The sequence below is a fragment of the Apodemus sylvaticus genome, chromosome 14 (genome assembly GCF_947179515.1).
Source record: "Apodemus sylvaticus chromosome 14, mApoSyl1.1, whole genome shotgun sequence".
Lineage (NCBI taxonomy): Eukaryota > Metazoa > Chordata > Mammalia > Rodentia > Muridae > Apodemus > Apodemus sylvaticus.
Genome location: NC_067485.1, coordinates 25,494,019 through 25,521,243, shown reverse-complemented (window position 1 = coordinate 25,521,243; position 27,225 = coordinate 25,494,019). Strand labels below are relative to the sequence as shown.

General features: G+C 43.3%; 1 protein-coding gene across 3 annotated transcripts in view; it reads left to right on the top strand.

The window, feature by feature from the left end:
- Tmem170b (transmembrane protein 170B) overlaps positions 1 to 27,225 on the top strand; it is a 38,871-nt gene that overhangs the window by 6,276 nt on the left and 5,370 nt on the right. The window contains exons 2-3 of one of the 3 annotated variants that reach the window (XR_007973182.1): positions 18,918 to 19,088; positions 25,289 to 25,819. Coding sequence is in view for 2 of the 3 variants with exons in the window: in XM_052156228.1 (XP_052012188.1) it covers positions 18,918 to 19,088; positions 25,289 to 25,419 (302 nt within the window). In the remaining variant the exon portion in view is untranslated. Of the gene's footprint in view, positions 1 to 18,917; positions 19,089 to 25,288; positions 26,248 to 27,225 lie in introns of those variants that run through there. The other 2 variants (XM_052156228.1, XM_052156229.1) reach the window with 2 other exon arrangements.

Sequence of the window (27,225 nt, the reverse complement as noted above, 5' to 3'; positions counted from 1 at the left end):
TTAACTCCATTTTTAAAGTAAGGACACAGTCATGGAGACATTTTGCCCCTGCTTACAGAGCAGGCAGATCAGGACTTGAGTCATCGCTGTCCAGCAAATGTTGAGAAACTGCCTGAGCCCAGAGCTGTGGTAAACACAGAGGTAAATAGCGTGCAGAGACTGCCCTTGCAGGCCTCTTTGCAGTAAGGATTAACTTACAAATTTGAACTACTTACTAATGCTGAGTTACAGTTACTCTCAAATTTCGTAGCTCAGAATAAGGAACATCTCACAGGTCAGCTGTTCAGGAATAATTCTGGGTTCGGATGCTCCAGTCCACCTGTCAGCTAGGCCTGTGATCTCTGCAGAGTGCCCTGGGACCAGAGAGAAATGTGCAGTTTTCACAAGCACATTGATACAGCAGGTTCCAGTTCAATGGGACTGTTCACTGTTGTTTCTCCCACAAAAGGTGGGAGGACTTAGACCAAAACAGAAGCCGCAGAGTTCACTGAACCCACTCTAGAAGTGTTACTGTATAGTCAGGTTGTAGTCTATCGTCCTGAACCAGCTCCTGTCTGGTATGGAACTGGAAAACAAAAGTGGGTTTGCCTGGCACAGTTGGGCCTGCTAGGAGCCAGCGTGAACACTTAGAGAGGTGTGGGGAACAGGAAAGAAGCCTTCAGAGGGAGCATTGGCGTCAGCGTCAGCACAGAGGGCAAGGGCAGGTCCTCTTAGGGAAATGGAAGCTGACAAGAGGGAATGTTGCTTAACATGTAGAGTCCCATAGAGGAGCTATGTGAAGCCCCTTCAGGAGTTGATCCTGGACTCTGTGATCCCGAGGCTGTCCATTGGTACATACTGATAAACAGATAAAATAATCCTGGAAGACTGGACACTTTGAGAAGTGCTTCTTTATGGCTAGGGGACTTTGAAATAACTGAAAAGTGGGGAATAAACTTGTATGATGGTAGAGAAGGAGGAAAGAACAGCTGTTTGTGAATGTTCCGGGCACACTTTGCTAGCAGCAATGATGCCTTCAGATGTGTGTGCCAAGCTAAGGTTGGTTGTTTTGTTTTGTTTTTAAGCAGTAATAGGAAGTGAGGTTTCTATCCTCAGATTTCCTTATCCCTCTGCTGTGCACACCATCAGGCTGATATAGTTGTAAACCTGCTGTCTGTGGGAACCACTGGGGCTGGTTGTACTGAGGCGGTCCCAGTCCTGTGTATAAAGTATGGGTCTCCAAGGAGTGTAAACCAGCTCTCAGGGAATTCTGCCATTGCATGCTCAATGAGAGTGTGTGCTTAAAAACTAGGAAGTCCTGGGATGAGGTTGTAGTGATGCTGTAACATGGTACGGAAGTTTATACGGCGTATATAGGCCGGCAGCAGACAGGATCTCCATATGAACAGCTCGCTTCCAAAGGCTAAGGGTGATAGGCTCCCCAAAGTGACTGACTTTTAATGTTAAGGGATAATATCGTAATTTATATTGAAATATTTTGTTTATATAATCATTAGCTATAAAGAATGATCCCTATTAATGTAGTTTTATTAACCCAAAGTATAGAGAAGAATTAAATATTTAAAGTGCATATAAATACATAAAATTTAAGTTACTGGAATGTTCCCTGACACCAAACTTATATGGTTCTTCTAGATTTATGGCTGCATGTAGAGTCAAAAGAAACAAAAGAATTTGTGTCAAGAAAAAGTTGGTTGCTGCTGTCTTGTTCAGCTGTCTCACTCTATTGGTTTTTCTTTTTCTCTTTATATATGTTTTAATATTTGTGATATTTTCCTGCATGTGTGACTGTGTACCACATGTGTGCCCAGTGTCGAGGGGAGCTCAGAAGAGAGCATCAGATCCCCAGAACTGGAGTCACAGATGGTTGATGCTGGGAAGCAAACCTGGGCCCTCAGCAAGAGCAAGCAGCAGGTGCTCTTAACCCCTGAGCCTCTCTCCAGCCACAGGCTGTCTTAAGTTAGACAAGCTTGTATCATCCAAGTCCTGCTTTCTTTACCTATAGCACTATTGTCAGTTTTGATCTAGGCATACACCACCTTGCCTTTAATCCCAGCAGAGGATTAATCACACTAATTTCTGTGAGTTCAAGGCCAGCTTCCTCTACATAGTAAATTCGAAGATAGCCAGTCCTATGTAGAGAGACCTTGTCTGATAAAACAAGATTGATTAATAATAATAATGATGATAATAATAATAATAGATATTAAGGAAAAACTGACTTAGAAATTTTAAAGAGTTAAGGGAAGTTCAGAAAACATTTTTAAATTTATTTATTTTTATTTTATGTGCATTGGTGTTTTGCCTACATGTTTGTCTGTGTGAGGGTTTCAGATCTTAGAGTCACAGACAGTTCTGAGCTGCCACGTGGGTGCTAGGAATTGAACCTGTCTCTTCTGGAAGAGCTGTCAATGTTCTTAACCACTGAGCCATCTCTCTAGCCCTGGAGAAATTTATTAGGGTTCCAGAAAACAAAATTTTCATTTGTATGTAAGTGTCTCAATAATCTTTGAATTCTCCTCTTTTCAAGCAGCCCTTCAGTGTGCTCACTTGTGGCTAAGAGCTGTTTGATGCCTGCCTCCTAGCCCTTGGATAGCCTTCTAGCTCTGAAATGATGGTTGCCTTTCTCGGGCTGTGACATAGCGGTGTGAGTGGACTGTGGTGTCTCAGTGAGCCACCAGACCTGCAGTGCTCTCCACACGAGTTCTCTGCTTGTGGTCTTAGCTCCCAGTCTGCCACTCTTGTTAGATTGAATGTGAGGGACATGTTACATGGAGAGTTTCATTAGAGGTTATGTTATCGATATAAAAAGTTTCCTTTTAGTTTTAAATATAAATAACCCTATATGATGAGACTGAAAAATGTTAGCCATTGTTAAAAATTGCTTTTAGGTCAGTGTCTGATTTAAAAACAATCATGTGTTAGTGATACTACTATTTTTAAGGCATTACATACATAATTTAAGTAGCCATAGGACATAGAAATAATATTAAAGTACTTTATAGTTGATGTATTCTACCTTCATAACAGATTCAGATTTTAAATAATTACTCTAGATACTTTTCTGAGTGCTGTAGCTTTAATGTAGAACAGCTTGTAAATTATTTTAAATAACTTTAACATTTTAAAGCAAGTGAAACTGATTATTGTAAATGGAAAACCTGTTTTCCTAAAGATTCTCTTTTACTGTTCAGTGCTGCATATTGTAATTTACTATTTTAAAATTGCATAATTAGTAAGCAAGAGGGTAATATAATCTGAGTAGTAAACAGTATTGTTATAACTTTGAACCAGCAGTATGTGAAGCACCTGTTGACGGTGCCAGAACTGACTTTAAAAATTAGTGTTTTTCATCTTTTAAGAAGCAAAACCAGAGAAGTCTTAGAGATTTAAGTAGGTTTATATGTAAAAGGGAGTTTGAAGTGGGCGGTGACAGGAATAGATCTTGAGTGGTTTAAAAAGATTCATCTTTGTGCTTGCACATCACCCTACACTGGCTCTTACGTCCAGTCTGAGGCCATTGGCCAAAGAACTTCCTTTAATTGTTTTAGCATAGGAATGCTGGCAGGTGATTCTAACTGTTCCTTCCCCAAAGAAAAGGAAAGGGGAAAGAAAGAAGAGAAAAGGCAGAAGGAAGACAAAAGTCTTCACTGTGACTTTGCCTTTTGAGGACATTTTGCTGTATACAGTCACCTCCTGCCTTCCTCCCTTCAGTGTTCTGAGGGCGGCAGGGCTGGCTTCCACTGAGTGCTGGAGAAGGTGTTGGCCTCCTGGCCTGTCCTCTACAGGTCTCCCTCTGGGAAGCCTGTGGGCTTGTCAGTCCTTCCCTGCTGGGCTGGTGTCTGCATGTGTGAGCTGCCCTTCCAGAGCTGGTTCCTGGTGCTCTGGTTTGCTGTGGAGGGAATACCTTTGTCTGCTTTTGGATTCAGAGAATCTTGGATCTGTGGCTTGATGCCTTTTATTTCTGGATGGTTTCAAGCACTCTCCTTTGTTTCTTGTCTCTTCTGAGAGGCCAATCACATAAATTATCTGAAGGAGCTTTGTAACTCTTGGATGCATCCTTCTTTTCCACTGAATCTTTATTCTCTTTTAGTGTTAATAATTTCTCTTAGCTTCTCTTTAAGTTCCTCCATTCTTTGCCCAGCTGTCTCAAGTCTCTTGAGGAGCCCATTGACTGAGGGGTTTGTTGTTGTTTTGTTTTAATCTTTTGTTGTTTGTTCAACTTCTCATAGTGTTTCCTTTTAACACTAAGAGTTTCCACTTAGGTCTTAACATCCCTGCCTGGTGGATTTGCTAAGTGTGCCATCTGGGTCAGAGGTATGTTGATTTGCTGTATTTCTTTTTTCTTTTTTCGATTTATTTATTTATTTATTTATTTATTTATTTATTTATTTATTTATTTTACACTCCATATTTTATTCCCACCCCCACCCAGTCCACTCTCCAATTGTTCCACATCTTGTACCTTCTCCCCACCCCCATGTCCCCACATGGATGTCCCCACCCCCCATTCCACCTGACCTAAACTCCCTGGGGCCTTCAGTCTCTTGAGGATTAAGAGCATCATCTCTGAATGAACACAGACCAGGCAGTCCTCTTCTGTATGTGTGTATCTGTATGGGGCCTCATATCAGCTGGTGCATGCTGTCTGTTTAGTGGTCCAGTGTTTGAGAGATCTCCGGGGGGGTGGGGGGGGGAGGGTCCAGATTAATTGAGACGGCTGGTCCTCCTATAGGGTCGCCCTTCTCAGCTTCCGTCAGCCTTCCCTAATTCAACAACAGGGGTCAGCTGCTTCTGTCCATTGGTTGGGTGCAAATATCTGAATCTGACTCACCTGCTACTTGGGTCTTCCAGAGTGCAGTCATGCTAGGTCCCTTTTTGTGAGTGCTCCATAGCCTCAGTAATAGTGTCAGGCCTTGGGACCTCCCCTTAAGCTGGATCCCACTTTGAGCCTGTCTCTGGACCTTCTTTTCCTCGGGCTCCTTTCCATTTCCATCCCAGTAATTCTTTCAACAGGAACAAGTATGGGTCAGAGTTGTGACTGTGGGATGGCCCCCTCTCCCTCATTTATCTTCCTGCTGGAGGTGGGCTTTATAAGTTCCCTCTCCCTACTGTCAGGCATTTCATCTAAGGTCCCTCCCTTTGAGTCCTGAGTCTCTCACCTCCCAGGACTCTGATGCATTCTGGAGGGTCCCTGCAACCTCCTATCTCCCAAGGTTGCCTGTTTCCATTCTTTCTGCTGGCCCTCAGGGCTTCAGTCCATTTCCCTCACCCAATACCAGATCAGGTTCCTCTCTCCCCCACCCCGTCCACTTTTCCTCCCAGATCCCTTCTTCCCCCCTCCCACTTGTGATTACTTTCTTTTCCATCCCAAGTAGGACTGAGGCATCCTCACTTGGGTCCTTCAGCTTCTTGACCTTTTTGAGTTCTGTGGACTGGATCTTGAGTATTCTGTACTTTTTTTTTTTTTTTGGCTAACATCCATTTATTGGTTAGTACATACCGTGCATGTCCTTTTGGGTCCGAGTTACCTCACTCAGAATATTTTCTAGTTCTATCCATTTGCCTGCAAAACTCAGGATATCCTCATTCTTAATAGCTGAATAGTATTCCATTGTGTAAATGAACCACATTTTCTGTATCCATTCTTCTGTTGTGGGACATCTAGATTGTTTCCAGCTTCTGGCTAGCACAAATAGACCTGCTATGAACATAGTGGAACGCCCCTGTGGCATGATGGGGCATCCTTTGGGTATATTCCCAAGAGTAGTATAGCTGGGTCTTCAGGTAGATCTATTTCCAATTTTCTGAGGAGCCTCCAAATTGATTTCCAGAGTGGTTGTACCAGTTTGCAATCCCACCAGCAATGGAAGAGTGTTCCTCTTTCTCCACATCCTCTCCAACGTGTGTTGTCACCTGAGGTTTTGATCTTAGCCATTATGATTGGTGTAAGGTAGAATCTCAGGGTTGTTTTGATTTGCATTTCTCTGAACACTAAGGACTTTGAACATTTTCATTAGGTGCTTCTCAGCCATTCAAGATTCCTCAGTTGTGAAATCTCGGTTTAGTTCTATACCCCATTTTTTGATTGGGCTGTTTGGGTTTTTTGGTGATTAGCTTCTTGAGTTCTTTATACATTTTGGAAATTAGTCCTCTATCAGATGTGGGGTTAGTGAAGATTTTTTTCCCACTTTATTGACTATGTCCTTTGCCTTACAGAAGCCTTCCAGTTTCATGAGATTCATTTATCAATTTTTAGAGCCTGAGCCATTGGAGTTCTGTTTAGGAAATTTCCCCTGTGCCAATGAGTTCAAGGCTCTTTCCCACTTTCTCTTCTATTAGATTCAGTGTATCTGGTTTTATGTTGATTGAGGTCCTTGATCCACTTGGACTTGAACTTTGTGCAAGGTGACAAATATGGGGCTATTTTCATTTTTCTACATACCAACTGCCAGTTAGACCAGCATCATTTATTGAAAATGCTTTCTTTTATCCATTGTATATTTTTTACTTCTTTGTCAAAGATCAAGTGTCTGTAAGTGTGGTTTTATTTCTGGGTCTTCAGTTCTATTGCATTCATCAACATGTCTGTCTCTGTACCAACACCAGGCAGTTTTTATCACTATTGCTCTGTAGTAAAGCTTGAGGTCAGGGATGGTGATCCCCCAGCTGTTGTTTTATTGTTAAGAACTGTTTTTGCTATTCTGGGTTTTTTGCCTTATCAGTGGGTTTTCCTGTTTTTAGTGTATCTCAGTTTTTTGTTGTTGGATGCAAGAAAGAAGGAGATAGATAATCTTCACTCCTAGAAAAGACCAGCAGTGATCCAGGCTTGGTTGAGCTGGGCTTGAGTTTGGCTTTTGCTATGGTCACCCTTGCCGTACCAGATGTTTCACACTCTGGAGTGCTGCTGTTGCGTTGTGCTTGAGATGGGACCTGGGTGCTGAAGGGCCTGTCTCAACTTAGTGCTCCTCTGTCAGCCTTCCGTCATCTCTGTGTGCCTCCATGCAGTTGGGTCCCCTCATGCCTTGCCTGCTGCTGGGCTTCTGCTAGCAACACAGTGCTAGGCTTATTGTGGGGATTTTGGTTGTGCTTGGTATACTGGGAACTTGGGTTAGAATCCTCCCAGAATCCCTGCCTTAGTGAACTATGGTGGCCAAACTTGACTTTTGTCTATGCTTGGTCCTGCGTAGGAGTTTCCAGTGCCTTTAGTAGTAATGGACCGCTGCTTGGATTAGAGCCCTTAGTCTGTGGACAGTCTGTTTCTCTCCTGAGGATAGAAGTTTTCCTTCTATCCTTCCCCATACTGAATTAACAGTATATTTTTATTTGTCTCTGGAGGGTAACAGGATTTGCTGGCCTCCTGAGTCTGAAGGTGTCTTCTCTATGTAAAAGGATCCCCAGAGGCAGGCTGTCAGCTCTTCCTCTTGGGCCTACATCATCTATATCTACAGGTAGCTTTTCTCATCTGCTTACCACCCATTCTTCCTAGGGCACACCAAGGAGACAAGGGGATGCCTCTGTTCCTCACAATGTCATTTTACTTTGAGAACAGCACACTGATTGGTTTCTTCTTACTCACTTAAGTGGTGCCATCCACCGGGGTAGGGTGCCTTTTGACTTTGTTACCTAATACCTTCCTCATGAACTTAGAAGTTTGGATTTTCTGTAAAATATCTGTAAGGAGGAGTGATGATTTCGTAGTTTTCTATATCCTAAATTCTTTTCACATTTACTGTTTGAGTAAACATAGATTTTTAAGTATGACAAAACAGATGCTATATTTAGGTGAAAGTGTAACATATAAACTCAAGGTATAGGTCATAGCAACTTGATGGACTTGACATTTTTCTGTGTTTAGTTTTTATAGTTCTCATCTCTCACTAGCATTTGGATAGTATTTAGATAGACCAAACATGCTCTTCCATGGTGTAGATCCATTTACTCTTATCTATCCACTGATCCTTTCTAGAAATCCGGATGGCCAGATAGGACATCTCTCTTGTCCCCCTATCCAGGCTATACCAGTGGTCCTCCTAAATATGTCTCAGGTTCTTTTCATTTAAGGCTAGTATTCAAGCCCAGAACTCCTAACGGTATCACAATTGCTCATCTGCTCCAGTCTGTTTACTATATCTATCAGAGAAATGTTTTTAAAAGTTAAATTTTGTTATATAACTTTTGTATTTAAAATCTGAAGAAGTCTAAGCTATGGCAGAGCCATTGCAATCATGAACACAACAGGAACTGTGGCAACATACACACATACACATACACATACACACACATACACACACACACACTCACATACTTACACACACACAGTCACACACACTCGCACAGTCACACACACACACTCACATACTTACACACACTCACACAGTCACACACACACTCACACACACACAATGGGGAAGGAGGCAGGGAGGAATGGACATGAGCATAGTAGGGACTGGTTAAGAAGAAGGGCAGTCAGCAGGAGAAAGGGAGAATGACAGAGGGTAATGAGAGTGAATAGTATAATATAGTGTATGCACATATGCAATTGTCCAGAGTTTAAAAATGAAAGGCTTCTTCAGTTGGCCATCCCAAACCTTCCACCTTCATCCTAAAGTGTATGTAAATCTAGAATCCGTACCTGTTTGGGCTCCAACTTACCACATCTCCCAACACCTTTTGGCTCTGGTAAAATTAGAGTTTTTTAACCACATAGAGTTGTGTGATTTGAACATCATGTCTTAGAGATGATGCCCTACTGTATGTGAAAATCACCTGGGAAACATTAGAAAAATCCCAGTGCCCAGCATGTGGTTGGCATGTACAAGTTACAAGACCCAGCACTGAATGACAACAGCAAAGTACTACTGTCCTCCAAAGCTGTGGTTCTCAATCTTCCTTCCACCTTTAACACAGTCCCTCATGTTGTAGTGACTCCCAGCCATCACCTTTGGTTTTGTTGCTACGTCATAACCATAATTTTGCTACTGTTACAAATCATAATATAAACATGATTTCCAATACTCTTAGGCAACCCCTGTGAGAGGGTTGTTCCATCCCCACCCCAAGGGGTCTTGACCCACATGTTGAGAACTGCTGCTCTAAGACAAAAATTCTTATCCATAAGTTAGTCTCCATCAACAAAATGAGCCAGTTCAAGCCGATTAAAGTATACAAAGGCAGGGTTATTGGGGCAGCTCTCGGGCAGGCTCACTAAGGTGAGAAGCTAGGCCTGGGAAGTTGCTGTGGGGAGAAGGAAGAGAAGACAGAGCACGTGTAGGCAGGGAGAGAGAAAATGTAGAGAGGACAGAGAGACAGGAGACCAAAATGTCTGCATTATCTAAGGACGAGCTTCTGCGGAGAGGAAGCCCAGCCCCTTGCCTGGAAAGCTCAGGGCAGAGGATGTGTGTGTGCCAGCCCTGTAACAGGTAGGGACTGAGGGATGCTGGGAGAGCCTGGAGGCCAGGCCTGCTTTGGTATGTAAAATATGCACCTCAGCCAAGTTTGTCCCAGGCCTGAACCCCAGCACTTATATATTCTATAAGTAGTGAATTCACTAAAGGTATTTGACTTGGTGGCCCATTTTATCTGTGTCACAATTATTCTACCATTGTAGCATGATAGCATCCATGGCTGGTCTGAGCATACAGGATGGTAGTCATACAGAATTTGTTATGAAATTATGCTTTTTAGATATTTAAAAATCTTTAAGTGTACAATCATTTTTAGCCATAGATTGCTCAGAAACAATTCAGAGCAGACATGATGCAAAGGCTGCATGTATTTATTAGCCCAAATCTAGGGGGCCTTACCAAATTATGAGTGTATTGTATCCCATAACTCAGTTAATACATTACAAGATCAGAAGTTTCTGCTGTTAGCAATGTAGTGGGAGCAATTTCTATATCTTTAAATTCTCTGGAATGAAAAAAAAACAACCCTGCAATCACCTTATTATTTAAATATACTACATTAAATATTATATATTTAATTTATTATATATAATAAAAAATGATTAAATAATAATCACCTTATTATTTAAAATTTATTTAAATTTATAAAATTTATAAAATTATAAAATTAAATTTATAAATTTATAAAATTTAAATTTAAAATTTATTTACATTTAAAATTTATTTAAAAATACTACATGAACTATTTACATAAAGTGGAAAATTATAAACAGTCCCAAAATGTAGTCATTTAGAGGTATGTTTTTTCAGCTTGAGGCATAGAGTATGTTGAATAGTGAGTTTTTACCTGGTTGCTAGTAACTTTATTACAAAGGTTAGTGTGTGTGTGTGTGTGTGTGTGTGTGTGTGTGTGTATGTGTGTCCCCGTCCATACATGTGTCTTGAGGGAATGCATAAGATGGCATTAGGTGCCTTCCTTTGTCACTGTGTCTTTGAGGGCAGAGTTTCTTCCTGAACTGGAGGCTTGGATTTCCTCAGCTATTCTGGAAGTCAGTAAGACATGGCCATCTTCCTGCCTCTACCCTTCTCTGATCTAGAGTTATAGGCATGGGCCACATAGCCAGCTTATGTGTCCTGGGATCTGAACACAGGTCCTCAGACTTGCATAGCAAGCACTCTTAACCAACTCAGCCATCTCTCCAGTCCCATTGTTCTCTTCCTTTGTTTGTTTCTTTGTTGTTTTTTGACACAGGTTCTCTGTGTAACAGGCCTGGTTGTTCTGGAGCTTGCTATGTAGACAGGCTTTGAACTCACAAAGATCCTCCTGCCTCTGCCTCCCAAGTGCAGGGATTAAAGGCTTGTACCACTGCTGCCCAGCCCTGAACTAAATATTCTCTTTTTAAGGACTAAATGTTCCATGTGTGTCTAATGATAGGTCTTATTCTTGACTAGAATATTTAAATAAGCAATATTTGTGTAAGTAGCCTACTGTTTGCATCTGTGCTACACATTATGACTACTAGAAGGATTTGATAGAACTACAATTGATTAGGTCTTGCTTCTGGGGAATAAGTTGCTTTTTAGGTAATTCTCAGAAACAACCATTAGCTGAATAGAGTATTTCATCTCCTTTGATGAGTTAAAGAACATAATAAAGCCTAATTTTTAAAAAAACATTTTCATTACAAATTTTCAGAAGTATTTTAGACTATGTTCAATAGTGAACACTCTAAACTACTGCTACTCATCATCCATTTTATATATCTGATAGCAAGTCTTTGGTTGGTTTCTAACAAGCAGGATCATCCAGTGTCTGCCTTTCTCTGATGGGTTAACTCAGTGGTTTCTAAGTGTCTCAAGAGATTAATTTATCATAAGCTATGTTTGTTCAGATTAAGAACAAAAGCATAGAAGATAATGAGTAACTTGGTAACCAGGGCTGATGGTGTGCCAGATGGAGCGAGCTATTCTAGTGCCAGTTTGGAGACTAGAGTGCAGTATCATTCTCTCAGGCTCACCAGAAAGCGAGCAGGCCCACTGCAGGGACCCAGATGAAATTAGTTTAAGGGAAGGTAGTCTTGCCTGTGGCAGATGACTAGGAAGGCTGTGCTGTGTGAGAATTCGTCTCTTCCAGGGAGTTACTGTGATTGCTTGTATGAGGCACTTCAAAGTGTTTGCTTCCCGGATCGTATTTTAGCTGTTCTATGGTTTGATAAGCACCAGCAGTGTCACCCGATGTGGCTGCTTTCATTTATTGCCTAGATGGAGGAACTTGGTGGGAGACGGTGGGAGGGTAGGATGGGTCGCCATGTTCACGTTAGCTGTGTAGGTTAAGCAGTGGCCTCCATCCAGTTCTGCCAGTGCTTGGTAGCTACACTTCTGAGCTAGTGGGCATTGCTGTCAGCTGCCTCTGATACAACATAGTGCAGGTCAGTGCTCACACATCAGCACGTCCACATTTGGTTAGGCTCGGGGGTTTTAGTTTGTGAATACTGCCTGTCAGCCAGTTGTTGGTGTTTGGAAATTGCTGATGAACAGATGAGTCAGGCTTTGCTACCTATTTTACAATGCATAGTTTAGCTTATCCTACCACTGATGGGTTTGTGGGCTTTGTGGAATGCCATGCTGCTTTGATTGGTTTTCAGCATGCTCCCTGTTCTTAAGAATCTCTCTGTTCAAGAAGTTGTTATAAGACCCCAAACATGAAGCCTGGTTGGATCAAATGTAAAGCAAAATGTAAGACTATAGGGAACAGAGGAAGCTGAGTGGGTGAAGTTATGAGTAGGTGTGTTGTGGATATAAGCTGTCCGTGTCAGGGACCAACAAGGGCATGGCAGAGGCCTTCGGGTAGGAAAGTGTGTTTGGCTTTCCTGAATTGGGTGTTTGTGACCACCATGAGCTTGTGCTGGCCCAGAGCAGATGTGGAAGGCGCTTCCTAGTAACACTAACCTCCTTCCTTACATTTCGCTGTGTTGGGTTCACTTTGAGGAAGCATGTCCTTTAATATACAGGTATCTGCTGAACTAGGTAAACTTTTGAATTCTTAATGCAACTTATAATTGAAGCTGTTTGACTATTATATGAAAGCACCTTTTTCCTTAATTATCAGAGTCTCTAACTGTTGGGAAGCATGTGTGGTATTTTACTTAACACACATTGTGAAATATATCAGCTTTCTCCTCCTTGAAATGATCAAGTTTTCTGGTTCCATTCTGTCTGTAGCAGGAGAACCCATGCTCTCAATTTTGTTTTGTGTATTTCTGTCCTTCTCTTTCTAATGATTAAATCGTTCATTCTGAGATAATTATAACTCCACAGCAGTGGTAGGAAATAATATGTAGGAGAGAGCTGGTGAGCCTTTTATCCAGCTGGCCTGGTGGAATGTCTTAGAAGCCCACAGTGTGTGCAGCTGAATTACCGACACTAATTCCGTCTGGCAACTGTACTCAGCTTCCTCCAGAATTGTGGATGTACTTGTTCTCATTTGTACACCCCGCTTCTTTCTCCCTCTCTCTATCTCTCTGTATCTCTCTGTTTCTCTCTGTCTCTGTCTCTCTCTCTATTTGTGTGTGTGTGTGTGAGAGAGAGAGAGAGAGAGAGAGTGTGTGTGAGAGAGAGAGAGAGGGGAGAGAGAGAGAGAGTGTGTGTGTGTGTGTGTGTCTTTGTGTGTGAGGGGGGGGAGGGAAGGAGAGAGAGAGAAAGAGAGAGAGAGAGAGAGAGAGGGAGGGAGCATGCTCAAGATTAGGTGTGTGTGTAGTCTTATCTGACTTACTGATACCAAGTGCAGAGCAGCCCCATTTCCACAGATTTGTCTTTTGTTGCTTTTTTGTACCTGTCCTCATTTTCAAGATAGTTGTTTTTAATTTTTTTGTCATCTATTGTCTTGACTTGAAAATAAATGTTAGAAATTTATATCTATGTTTTACACATTTTAACTTATTTATCTCTTAAAATAATGGTTATAAAAGTAAACATATAACGAAACACATTGATTGTTTACTCTGTGACCAGTGTGACGAGCAGTTCTCCAAGACATCAACTAGGTGTCCTCTGTCATTCAGTTCAGTTCTGACATTTCACCTGGAGTAACACCTGGCCCCACAAGTCAAGGGCTCACTCCTCTGGACTGGCTCACTTTAGATGCCAGTTCAGCATCTGGATTTTCCCTGTACTAGAGGTTTCGGGGCACTCCACCGGAGAGGCCACATGTTACTCAAGAAATTAGTATCTTTGGGCTTGTAGTCTCATAGATATGGAGAATTTAAGAACAAACTCAGAAGGTAGCTCGAGGATAATTTTATTGGTGATAAAAAAAAACACACACAAAACAAAACAGTGGGGAAGGCAGGCTGGCAACCTTAGCAGCTGTCAGGAGTGAGGGAAATGATGGGAGTTAGAAACGGAGAAAACGTGCCTTTGAGTTAGGCATTGAGGCCAGCAACCAGTCACTTGGCACACAAGACAAGGAGCTAGGTGTGTCTTCAGAGGAAAAGGAGGAAATGCAAAGTGTCAAAGGAAGCTTTGCAGGCTCTGGCTCCTATCTAAAGGGAAGAAGGAGATGAAAAGACAGAAGGGTAAGGCACTAGGGCCTGAATGAACAGTTCAGTTCTTGTCTTTGTCCAGAAACAGAATTTGTCTTTGATTCTCCAGCCAGGAATGCCAAATTGTGGTTTCTTCTCCTGGATGAGAACTTGCTGGCCACACATGAGCAGGTGATTCAGAACTTAGGAAAGCTGAGCTGCTGACGGTGGCCGGGCAAGTGACTGCTCCAAGAGCAGGAGACTTCTGGAAGATATCCTGTTAAGGTGACAATTGCTCCCCACCCTGGTAATTGACAAGTCCAGCTGGATTAACTCTCAAAGGAGGAGGAGACTACATGTAATCTAACCTTTAGAACAGGGCAGAATACCATGTGTCTACCTAGGGCCAAAAAAGACCCCATTATAGAGGAGTCCATACTCAGTGGCCTTTAAGGCTCCTGTAACATTCCCCCTTCAAGAATGGAGACCTAAAATCAGTTAGGAGATAGGCTGAAATTGGGGAATAGATATAACTTACTTTTACCCAGGAAATGTGGAGTCCCAGCTCCAAAGCTGTTCACCAGAGGAGGTGAATGTTTGGACTGGAGTTTGGGTCACCCACCCAAGCACAGCCTGCAGCCAGGGATGTTCACATAGGAGGAGATGAGAAACCAGTGCTCTTTCCTGACATTTGTAACTAAAGATCCAAGGACAGTTCTTGCTTCTGCCCAGGGACCAGAATGGAATTGTTCACTTTTGGGGACCCTGCTCCTAAACTGCATAGCTGATTTCTGCCTCCTGTTCTCATTAATATATCTGACCAGAGGTAAAATGGGGATTTCTATGTCCTCCACTTGGAATTTGGTTATTACTAAGTGACCTACAGTACTCATAAATATCATATATTATATATCCTTCAGTGACTAGTCAGTTCACTTAACAAATGTACTCCAAGGTGGACCATGTGACATAATTTTTTCTCTTTTTAAAACTGAATCATTTCCCCAAAGTCCGTGTGTGTGATGTTCACTCATGTGCTGTTGCACACGGGGGTTGCTTCTGCCTCCCAGTTGTGGTGGATGTGCGGGCACGAGCTTGGCAGTGCCAGTGTCTCTTGGAGCAGCTAGTCCACTCTTCATCTTTTTGGGTTTTATATTAGTTAGTTTTCTGTTGCTGTGATAAGATACTATGACCAAAATCAACTTAAAGATGATAGGTTTACTTTGGCTTCCAGTTCCAGGGGAGTAGAGTCTATCGTGGTAGAGAGAGCATGTCATCATGCCAGGAGAGGGTAGCGGGCCGATCACACTGCTTCCATCCACAGGAGGCAGAGGTAGAGAAAAGGGCAGGAAGGGAAGTGACCTCTCAAAGCCTATCAGTGATGGACTCCATTCCACAAAGCTCCTCTTCCTAAAGGTCAAATAGCACCACCAACTGGGGGTCAAGTCCGCAAATACCTGAGCCAACAAGGGACAGTTCTCCTTCACACCACCATATTCTGCCACTGGCTTCCAGAGGTTCATGGCTGTCTCATGATACAAAAATGCATTTAGTCCAACTTTTAAAGCCCCTATAGTCTTTCAACAGCTACCAGCACTGTTCAGAAGTTCAAAGTCTCGTCTAAGACACTTGATATATTTTCAAGAAAATTTAACTGTGACTTAACTGTAAGAACTTAAAAGCAAATTATATAGCTTCAGCATATAATGCCCCAGAATACACGTTCACATTCAAAAAAGGAGGAATGGGGGTCATAGTGAGGAAATACTAGGGCAAAGCTAGACTGAAACCCAGCGGGGGGGAAACACCAAATCCTGGATCGCCACATCCAGTATTAAGAGTTTCCGTTTCAAAGGGCTCAGTGGCTCTGCTCCTCCAGCCCTGCTGCCTGCACCATGCAGTCTTTGGGGCTGGGTCCCCTTGCTTTAGACAGATACCTCATGGCTCTGGCATCTTGCAACATCTTGGGATCTCTGCCACAACACAGGCTTCACAAAGTTCACAACATCACACAATGGCTTTTCAGAAGCTTTGTCCCTGCCACATGTTGCCTGGCCTCAGGAACTGAGATGACTAATCTTGGTTGTCAACTTGACTTTGTCCGAAGTAATTAAAACCAAGCAGCTGGGCAAATCTATGAAGGATTTTCCTTTATTGGATCATTTGATATGGAAGATCCACCCTAATCTGTATCATTTAATGTTGGAAGACTCACATTAAATCTGACCCACACCGTCTTGTGGCTTCCCCTAAGGACACTGAAGAAAGAAGCTTTTGATTTTTGCACACTTGTTTTCACTCTTGCTGGCAAATTCATCTATCCTGTGGTTTGGGCATTCCTTTGCTGGAATTAGAATGCGCTTCTTCAGTCTTCAAATGAATATGGGCACCTCTCTCTAGAACCTCCCTGAAGTGTGAGCACCAGCTTGGAACTACTTAGATATCCAGCCTCATAGACTGAACAACTACAGGACTCTTAGTTTTTCTGTTGGGAGACAGCGATTGCTGGTTGGATTAGCCAGACATGATAAATCCCCTTTTAATGTATGTATAGATGCATTTGGTCAGTTTTGCTTCTTTAGACAGCCCTGACAAATAGAGCAGCTCTCTGAAATTCTGGAGAAAGAACCAATGACTTTCTTAATCACACATCTTTGATGCCTCAAAACCAGAGCCTGTGGATGGTAAGTTCAGCTGCCAGTGTGGATAGATGCTGGCCCCTCCCTTGAACCATAGTCACAGAAGCTTCTATATACTGAAGGGGAACCTGGACTAAATGTTTGCTTTCTGGGAACAGAAAACCCCTTAGACTTTCTCCTGTATCAAGTTGTATGCTTAGCTGGGAAAGGCCTTGCTCTCAGAGTATTTTTTCTCCCAGTGCAGAGCACAAAAATTTTCTTTTGTAATGTTTATCTCTCTAAAAACTTATGGCCTTTTTTTTTTCCAGCAGATGCTCCTACAGCAGCCTCATGCTTCCTACCATTCTCTTCCCCTTCAAACCACACGTTCTTATCTTTTCCCCTTACCTGTTACTTTTCTTTATTGTAGGCCTCCATCAGAGTAATCAGAAATAACCACATCACAGACTTGGTGCTGTGCTGTCTTGAAATTTCCTCTGCCTAAGAATTAGTCCATCACTCTTTATTCTGGCTGTATAGAAGTTCTTAGGACATAAGCAGAATACATGCTAGCTAGCTAGCTTGCTTCCTTTCTTCCTTAGTCCTTCTATTCTTCCCTCCCTCCCTCCCTCCCTTCATCCTCCCCTTATTTCCCAATTACCAAGATGCTTTTCTCTTTTTCGTTATATGCATGTATACACATATAAACAGAACCTGTTGAGTCTACTTAAGTTTTGCTTAATGTGTATATTTTCAGGCTGACCACTTAGTGTTGGATTCCAATTACGAGGTTAATCTCTGAAGAATGGTTCCCCCCCCCCCTCAGCAGTCATTGCCTATAGCTCTTCAACAAGTGTTGGGGGCCTTGTAAGATTTCCCCTGTTCACTTTGGCATACTAACTGATCAGCTGGCTTTCTTACTGTTTACTTACATTTCTTTTATGTATGTGAGTATTTTGCCTATATGTATGTATGTGTACCAGGTGCCCATGGATGCCAGAAAGGGGCATGGATCCTCTGAACTGGTATTAAAGACAGTTTTGAGCTATCATGTTGGGTGCTAGGAAGAGAACTTGAGATAGCTGGGCTACCTCTCTAGTCGCCAGCCAGATTTCTTATATAGTCTAGGAATAACTGTGCCCACTCAAAACAATCATCAATCCAGACAGTCCCCTCACAGACAAGGCCACAGCCAGTGTGATCTGAGCAGCTCTTCAGTTGAGGGTCCTTTGTCCCAGCTGACTCTGAGTTTTGTCAAGTTGACAGTAAAACCTAACCAGCTCAGATCCACACCAAGAAATGGCATTGGACCATATGGTAGTTCTATTCTTAGGATATTTGAAGAACTGTCATACTGTTTTTCATGGTAATTGCATGGCTACAGATTTCCACCATAATGTTCCACCATAAAGTAAGGAAAAATAGTCCTTACTTTTAAAAAAAGTGTCCCCTCATAATGACTTGACAGAAAGTACAAGTACACAAACAGCAGAGGAGACCCTTCCTCATAGTGTTTGCATACCAAAGAGGACTCTCTCAGGGGTGGCTAAACATGGTAGTTGGCTTTTCAGTTAGAAGCAAACTTTCCTCAACTGGTTCACATGAAACAGGTGCTTAATTACAGAGAAACTGGGATGCTGTCTTCTGTATAAGGATAGTAATGTGACAGGCCTTGGAAGTTGCTGAAATATTATTCTTGGTGGCCTCTTGTCATCGGTGGATCGCTTTCTTTCTCTCTGTTCTGTGGCCTGCACTATGTAGTGAGGAATCAGGTTTAACTTCAGCTACCCAGAGATGGAGAGGAGTCAGTGCATTCTAGTCAAAATCTCTCAGGGAAAGGGACTGTTCAGCCCCACACAGAGCAGCCGCTGCCTCTTGGATGTGGCCAGGGAGATGGAGTTACACCAGTACAGATCAGCAGTCTCCAGGGGAAGTGTGGACAGAGCATAGCAGCAGGGCCTGGAAGAAAGGACATGAAGGCCAGAGAGACATACGGGTTTGCTCTGTGCTGTGTTAAGTCAGCAGTGAGCAGTCCGTTGGGGGCATGGTGGAGACAGCGTAACACACAGTGAAAGTCCTGGGTAAAGTCTTGCAGTGACAGGAGGCACGCTGATGGATTGCTTTCTAAATGGGATATGGAGAGGAAGCGGCAGCCTGGCCTTCACCTTGTGAGATCATGGAGCAGTTCTTCCATAAGCCTGAGTTAGCTTTAATGATAGTCGCTGGCCGCCTTACTGCTGTGGGTCAGAGAACAGGCGAGGCTGTTTATGTATGCTCTCTCTTCCAGGGCTCTCCCGGCCATGGGCGCTGGCTCTCTGCTGGCTCAGTCTTCGAAATACACTTCAGGACTAACACTGTTCTTTCCCTTTCAGAGATGTGGTACTGGATCTTCCTGTGGGCTCTCTTCTCCTCTCTGTTTGTCCACGGTGCTGCGGGTGTACTGATGTTTGTGATGCTGCAGAGGCACAGGCAGGGCAGAGTGATCTCCATCATTGCTGTCAGCATCGGGTTCCTGGCTTCGGTAACTGGAGCCATGATTACTAGTAAGTTGACTTGTTTTGTTTAAGGACATAATCATATGCAAATATTGCTTTGGTAAGTGCTGTTCTTGCTGTAAAAGAAACAATCTCTTTCACATAGAGTGCTCCTCAGCACTTTACAGCCTAGAAGGCAAAGGTGAGATGAGATACTCGCCAGACAGAGAGCGAACGCATTTCACCTCGTGTGTTTGCTCTGTGTGGATTGTGTGGATGGCATTGCCAAGGGGCATCGCTGGTTCAGTCTGAAAGTGCTTTATAGCAAAAGGAGTTTCTGCTTTAAATATGCCTCCTGTCTGCTGAGGAAAGGAGGTAGGCACTGAAGACAGCCTTTGAGGCTTCATCTGCCTGTGACAACAGCCTCTTAGCATGACAAAAACTTCGCTGCTTCAGGAGACACAGCTTTCTGCTGAGCAGTCTTGTGGATTTTCTTCACCTGTCACCTGGCTTTATCCTGACACTGAACTTGGCCCCGCTCCACTGTGCACTTGAAAGAGTGAGTTCTGGTTTCCGGGCTGCCGCTTGCACAGAACCCGGCTGCCTCCTGGAAGCACCTCTACTGCTTTCTTACTGGGTTGTAACTGACTGAAGGCCCTGCTGCTTTTGAATCATAGACTTACACGGCAGGCATTCCCTGTTGGTAGTCTTCAAACACTGTGGGCCGCTTATTGCTGCACTGCATCTGTTTGGGGTTCTCCAGGCCACAGAATATGAGGAAAGCCTTACTTGTATAGGACAAGGGCTCTCTCTGTCACCTGTTCCAGAGTGCTTAACATATCTTACCTGAATAGGAGAGGGGTCTTCCTGTGTCTAAATAGTCTCCTGATATCATGACAGCAATGAAACACTTGTAGGAAATAGTGATTTTTCTCTTTTTAAAAATCCCTTCTTTAATATTTGATTCCCTGGGTTGGCTTTTGTTTGGAGCATTGTGTGACTTTATCCTGTGGTCATTCATCGACTTTGTCACAGGTTGGGTTTGAAATGGCCCAGGCGCAGGTCTAGCTCCCGGGAGGTGTGGAGAAGAGACTGGAGTAAGTACTAAAGGGTCTTGAAAGGTTAGCCAATCTGGAGTTTTTCCATGCAGACCACAGAAAACAAGTAGATATTTTTATTTTTCCCTTTTAAAAAGATTCCTTTTGGTGTTTTGCCTGTCTGTATGTCTGTGCACTTTGTGAAGAGCGTAGGATCCACTGGTTGTTAGTTGCCACGTAAGTGCTCGTAACTGAACCCCTGTCTTCTGTAGATCAGTAAGCGCTATACTGGAACCTCTGTGGGTGGGCTCTGAGGTGTACAGGAACTTTTGAGCATCTCTGGGCCACAAATAGATACTTTTAAAGGGGGATGATATGGGGCAAAGCTCTTCAGTCAGAGATTTTGTTTTATAACTTTATGGAGTATATGAAAAGAAGCAAGAGAAAACTCTTAAAGGCAGGACCTTCATTGCCACACCCACTGGTAAAACTACCTAGACAGTTGCACTGTTGGCTGCGTGGATGGGGTGAAAGATAAAAAGAAGGAAGGAAATGGGTAGAATCAAGAAGGGAAAGAAAAGTGAAGGAAGAGAATTAAGAGCTATGAGTAGAATGTATACTTGTGCCAGGGTCTGAGCTAGGTGATAGCTATGTGCTGCTCGCTGTGGCGACATGCCAAGAGATGTGTGGGCTGCAATCCTAACGGCCTGTGAGCAGTGGAGGGAGAAGCAGTTTGCTCAGATGTTGTAACTAGATGTGGATATGTCCCTGTAAGATTTGAAGGGTGTGTGGGGAATTTAATTCAACCTCCATTTCTGTCTAATATGTACTCATAATCAGCCCACTTGCAGTCCCATGGCCAGTGTGATACATTCATGAGCTTTAAAGCTGCCGTGAAATGTTTAGAAATCTTTGAGGTAAGCCTGCCCCAATTCCAGATAAAAATTTGGTTCTTGGGTTAGCAAGAACATACAGAAATGTTTTGTTAGTAATTTTTTTATTTTGCAAAGATAAAGTAAGAACACTGTCTCAAATATTGAGCTGTATGTCTTCTCTTCCTCTTTGTTTTTAAGAAATCGTTTGCATTTTATTTTATGCATATGGGTGTTTTACCTGCATGTATGTCTGTGTCCCACATTCATGCAGTGTTGTCAGAGGCTAGAAGAGAACATCACATCCCCTGGAACTGGATTTTCAGAGGATTGTGAGCCACCATGCAGGTGCTGGGAAGCAAACCCAGGTCCTTTGGAGGAGTGGTCAATGCTTTTAACCACTGCGCTATCGCTGCAGCCCCTGCATGTCTTTTCTTAATGTAGCTTGTTGGTGGCTTACATAGCTATACACTGAATTCAGGAGTTGCTAAATATCCTTCTCAGTTTGATGCTGATGGGATGAATATTGGCACATACCCATTATGTTGTTACTTAGATTTTGTTTCCAAGAACGAGTGATGTGTTGTTGGTTTTTTGTGTTTGTTCTTCTCATTTTGGTTTGTCTTGATGCTGCCCAGTTGATTTAATCAGAAAAGGGGTGGGTTGGAGTGGTGCTGGGGAGGTAACTCAGTGTGTGTGAGTACTTGCTGTGAAAATGTGAGACCCTGAGTTGGTGCCCCAATACCCTAGATGTAGCCATGCAAGCCTGTAGCCCCAGCACTAGGGTGGGAGGCAGGCATTGGATAGCCTAGCTGCAGAGAGGTGAGCTTCCAGTTCAGTGAGGTTTGCTGTCTCGGGAGAGAGGTAGAATGACAGGAGAGGACACCCAGGGCCAGGGCGCCCAGGACCAGGATGCCCAGGGCCAGGACACCCAGGGCCAGGATGCCCAGCACCCTTCTTGCACCTCTACATATGCGTATGCACAGCCTGCGCCCTGTCACATGTGTAAAGAGCTTCTTTGTGGGGGGATGTGTGTGTCTGTACGTGTGTGTGTGTGTGTGTGTGTGTGTGTGTGTGTGTGTGTCTGTGTCTGTGTCTGTGTCTGTGTGCGCGTGCTTAAGACAGGGTTTCTCTTTGTAGCCCTGGCTGTCCTGTATCACTCTCTGTAGACCAGGCTGGCCTGGAACTCAAAGATTTGCCTATCTCTGCTTCTACTTCTCGGGTGCCGGGATCAAAGGTGTGTGCCACTACACCTTGTTACAAATAAAGAGAAAAAATGGGTTTATTTCTGTATTGTGCTCCATTTTAGCTGTCTAATCATTTATAAATAGTTCAGCTAATCTAAAGATGTAGAGTGAAGACATCTTTTGGTTGATTTAATTTGCATTTCTCTGTGTACTGGTGAGTCTCTGCGTCTCTTTCTTCACTCATTGTTCACAAAGCTTTCCCTTCTGCACATGGATTCTGTGCTTTGCTTTGGCTGCACCTGTCTCCTTACTGCCTTACAGACTTACAGACGCTTCTCATGTTTTCACAGAGGGCCTCAGGTTGGTTTGGGTTTTGCAAATCACTTTTCCAAGGTTCTTACCAGTTTCCCTCATGTAGTGAGTTTATTGAGTAGAAATGTTTAAATAGCAGTATAATATAGCTCGCAGGTTTGCGTGTTTATTGGTCTGTTTCCCACTTAGGGTTTATAATTTGGGGCATTAAGAAATTTTGTCTCATACCATAATAAAAAGACACCCTGATATGTATCCTTTATTTTAGAGCTATTTACTATTTACCTATTATGGTAAAGTCTGTAATTCATTTAGAGTAGGATATTGCTGTGAAGAGACACATGACCAAGGCAACTCCTATAAAGACAACAGTTAATTAGGGCTGGCTTACAGGTTCAGAGGTTCAGTCCATTATCATCATGGTGGGAAGCATGGCAGCATGCAGGCAGGCAAGGTGCAGATCCAAAGGCAGCAACCTCAAGCCCCGCCCCGCCCTGCCCTGTCCCTCTCCCACAGTGACTTACTTCTTCCTACAAAGCAACACCTTTTTAAGCTCGGCTACACCTCCTAACAGTGCCAGTCCCTATGGGCCAAGCATTCAAACATATGAGTCTAGGGGGCCAGGCCTTTTCAAACCCCCACAAAGAGTCAGGAGCAATCTTCTTAAAGGACCAGATGGTAAATGTTTTAGACTCAGGAGGCAGTGATCTCTGTTACTTAAGCTTACTGTTGTAGCACAAAGCATAGATGTGGGAAAAGGAATGGACATCACTTGTTCTAAAGAAAACTATTCACAGAAACAGGCCTCTGGTAGTCAGACTGTAACTCCTCCCTGGCCTAAGTCTACCTTTGTTTACGGTGTTAGTTGGGCTCTCCTCCTACACAGTAAATCAGTTTTCACCCCAGTACCCACTGAAGCACCCTGTCAGTAACTCATCGGTCTGGGAGTGCTGTGTTCCCGACATCCAGGGGTCCGGCTCTCGCTCCGCTTTTTTGATTTGTTCCTCTTCCTTTTCTATTTTCTCAACAGGGCCATAGTTCTTAGGCCTCTGTGGTTTTGTGGTGTGCCATGGAGGTGCTGTGGTACAGTGAGTGTGTCCTAGGTAATTCAGAGTTAGTACAGCCAACTGTTCCTTCATATGACTTCAGGTGTATCTACTAACTCCCCCAAAGTGTGAGTCTGCTTTTGTTAGAACTTCCTTGGAGAACTCTGGAACAATGAGGGGGGCTTGGAGTGTCCACTTAAGAAACCCATCTTCCCTTTCAGTAGAGATGAAATGGTTTCCTCAGTAGGAGCTGTGTGCTCTGCACAAGCCCTACACACCTGATATACATGATACTTCTTGGTCACACTTTGGTTGTATTGGTGTGAGGAAATCTTGTGACTCTTGGTGACTTATGTTTAGGAAAAATTTCCAGAGGCCTGGTGCTATGAAGAGGTGAGTGGACTGGAGACGAGCTAATTAGGCATTAAGTCAGGTACAGACTGGGACTGGAGAAACAACTGAAGTGTAGTCACGATAGAGAATTTAAAATGTAATATTTATTGAACAGTTACATGTTAGTAAGTGTAAAATGTCAAAATGGACTTAAGGGGGAATACTAATGGAACGGTAAGCCATTGAAATGCTGAAGAGTCCCCCCCAATCTCCAAACCCAAATACAGTATTTAGGGCATCCTTACCAGAATTTTAAGGAACATTTACCCTCCCTCCTTTTTCATGCAGATTATTGCAGAAAATAGAGTAAAATTTGTAAGACTCTTGCTGAGACTGGTCTGACCATGTCAGGAAAGTTAAAAAGGGTAAAGACAGCAGGCATGGGCTCCTCGGGCTGAGCGTGCTGTCCCTGAGTGCAGAGGTCACTTGCTGACATCTAGGGCTAGGCTGTCTGTATAGGCATTTCACTTGCATGTGTGCCTGCGTACCACTTGTGTGTCTGGTGCCCATGGAGGCCAGACAGGGCATTGGATCCCTTGGAGTTACGGATAGTTGTAAGCTACCACGTAGATGCTAGAAAGTGAACCCAGGTCCCTTAAGAAAGCAGTGATTGCTCTTAAACACTGAGCCATCTCACCAACCCATGTTTATTTGAGAAAGGCTGGCCTGGAACTCACTGAGAACCACCTGCCTCTGCTTCCTGATTGAGGGGCGCCCCCCCGCCCCCCACTGTGCCTGCCCTCTGCCTTTGCTTTTCTACCACTTTTCCTTTGTTGTACCTCCCCCCTCCCCTCCTCTGTTCTCCTGCCCTCCCTCCATCCCTCCTTTTCTTCTAACCTCCCTTCCTGTCTCCACACTTCCTTCCTTCCTTGTGTTTTTAAGGCCCTTTCTTCATAGTATGCTGAACCCATTCACTTGGTTTTCAAGTTTACAGTTGTGGCTTTATTTTTTAGCATTTTCCTCTTTAGTTAGTTGATGGCATGGTGTGAGGTAAGAACAGGATGGCTATGCCAGCACCATTAGTTGAGTTATAAGGCACTGATAGTCCCTCCTGCTGTCTAGAATTAGTGCACAGAGGACTGGGGCCAGTACTTTCTGTCCTTTTCAATGTATGCATTTTAAGGGGATGGGACTAGAGTTTATTCTGGAGTAAAACATGAGTGGCAGTTGTTATTGAAAATATCCTCACGTTAAAAAGCGATGAGAGCGTGAACTGTGTGCTACAGCGTTCAGTTGAAAGCACTGTTCTTGAATCAGGTGGTTCGATGGTGTTTGATAAGGTTTAACCAGGCGTGTGGAGAAGAAGGAAATCTATCAGGTGAAGATGTGCTGAGGTATTCTGTTTGGGTGAGCTGAAAGGTGACTTGCACTTGTGGCCGTGTGTCAGGTGCCCTCCATGACCCTGCTCTGCTTCCTTCACAGGTGCAGCAGTGGCCGGCATCTACCGAGTGGCTGGGAAGAACATGGCTCCCCTGGAAGCCCTGGTGTGGGGCGTGGGGCAGACTGTACTGACACTTGTCATCTCCTTTTCAAGGATCCTCGCGACACTTTGAGTTCTGAGGGAATGTCTTCTTACCTAAGGGAATGGGTGTACAGATTCCCCAGAAATGTATTGTTAACCAGCTGAAAAGAAATGGTACAAGCAGGGACCCAGCAAGTCAAACCGAGGGAAGACCTTGAGCCGTGTGGAAAGCCTGCCTCTGGCGTCCAAGCGATCGCACTACTGCACTGCACCTCATGTGCCTCCGTCCCAGGCAAGGTGCACAAGACACTGTGTGAAGCTGCAAGAAAAAGCACCTTGTTTAGCTGCCAATCAGGTTAACATTGGTGTTGAAATCATCGTTCTCAACAGTGTTGTGTTCAGTTACAGGAACGTTTTGAGAAATTGATCTATGTGCCAAACTTTCCTTTCTGTTAACATTGATCATGTGACAGTTGCAAGTGTAGACCTAGGTGAGTGCTGTGAATATACTTGACATGGATTCAGGAAACTAGTCAGACTTTGTCTTGTCATGTTAACTCCCATATGAGTGTCCGATAGCGGGCTTTCAGTACTGAGGAAGGCGTTCTGTTGTAAAGCTGAGTGTTCTGGGACTTGGGCTTTAATATGTCTCTGTGTTGTTAGCTAATTTATGTGAAAGCCACTAGTCTCCTTAACGGAGGGCTAGCTGAGCTGTCCTATGGACTCAGATAGACTTGTAGGGTGCATACTTCCTAGGAACCGACACCTTTCATAGTTTCCCTCATATATAATTCTCTATTTTATGGATCAAACCTCTATGAGTCAGACACATTGTCACTTGTGTGTCATAAAAATATAATTTACAGTTTTCTTATAAATTTTGTAAGGAAAAGTCTGAAATGCATGTTGCATTCTTCAACCCTTCTGAGGTGTTTTGCCTCTTTTCTCACAGAACACAACCTTTAATTCATTGCAATGGAATTGTGTGTACTGTGTATGTGTCTTGGACGTCATGGATTCTGGAGTACTAACTGCTTAGAGAGTGGCCTAAATTAGGCTCTGGGATTAAGAGCCCTTCATTTATAGAAAAATAAGTACCTTACATTGGAAGAGTAGTAAACTCTCTCCCTCAGTGTATGTGTCAGGGTGGGAATTACACTTGGGAAGACTGGGGGACTGGGTGGATTGTTTTCAAGTTGGCAGTTAGTCTGAGTATATCAAGACAGCACAAAACCTTTATCTAAGAGGATGTTAATGGTGTGATTTAAGTTTGTGTTCCTAAGTTATTCCCTAAGTCAAATAGAGTCTAAGATCGCATTCATTAACAGTGGAAATGTACTTTGTTGATAAAACCTTTTAGGAGGTTTAGAAAAACACACAGTTGTTTATTACAAATACAAGACATTAGGAAAGTACAGATGCTGGTTGAACTGAGTGTATGTGCATGTGCGCGCGCATGTGTGTGTGTGTGTGTATGTGTGTGTATGTGTGTGTGTGTGTGTGTGTGTATGTGTGTGTGTCTAACTTAAGGGAAGATCAGTTGTAGAAATTATGAATTTATAGGTAATCTAAAGTATAGTATAGCACCTTGAGCTCCTTAACTTAATTTGGTTGGAGACTTTTATTATCCATACCCTCTTTTCTCAAATAAGAAGAATCTATTATCAGTTTTTGGAGGAGCTGCTTTTGCCAGTGCACCACCCAACGTACTGTGGCTTGGAAACGTAACAACCCAAAAACCAACCAACAAACAAGCCTGCATTCTTAGAGATGCCCAAGAACAAATCTGAAATTGACTCCTGCTGTGCACAGGCCTGCTCTTCTTCCCACGTATTCTTTGTATTCTTGCTGTTTTCTAAACTTAAACGTAAGCATCTTTTCCAGATAACCCTTGTTC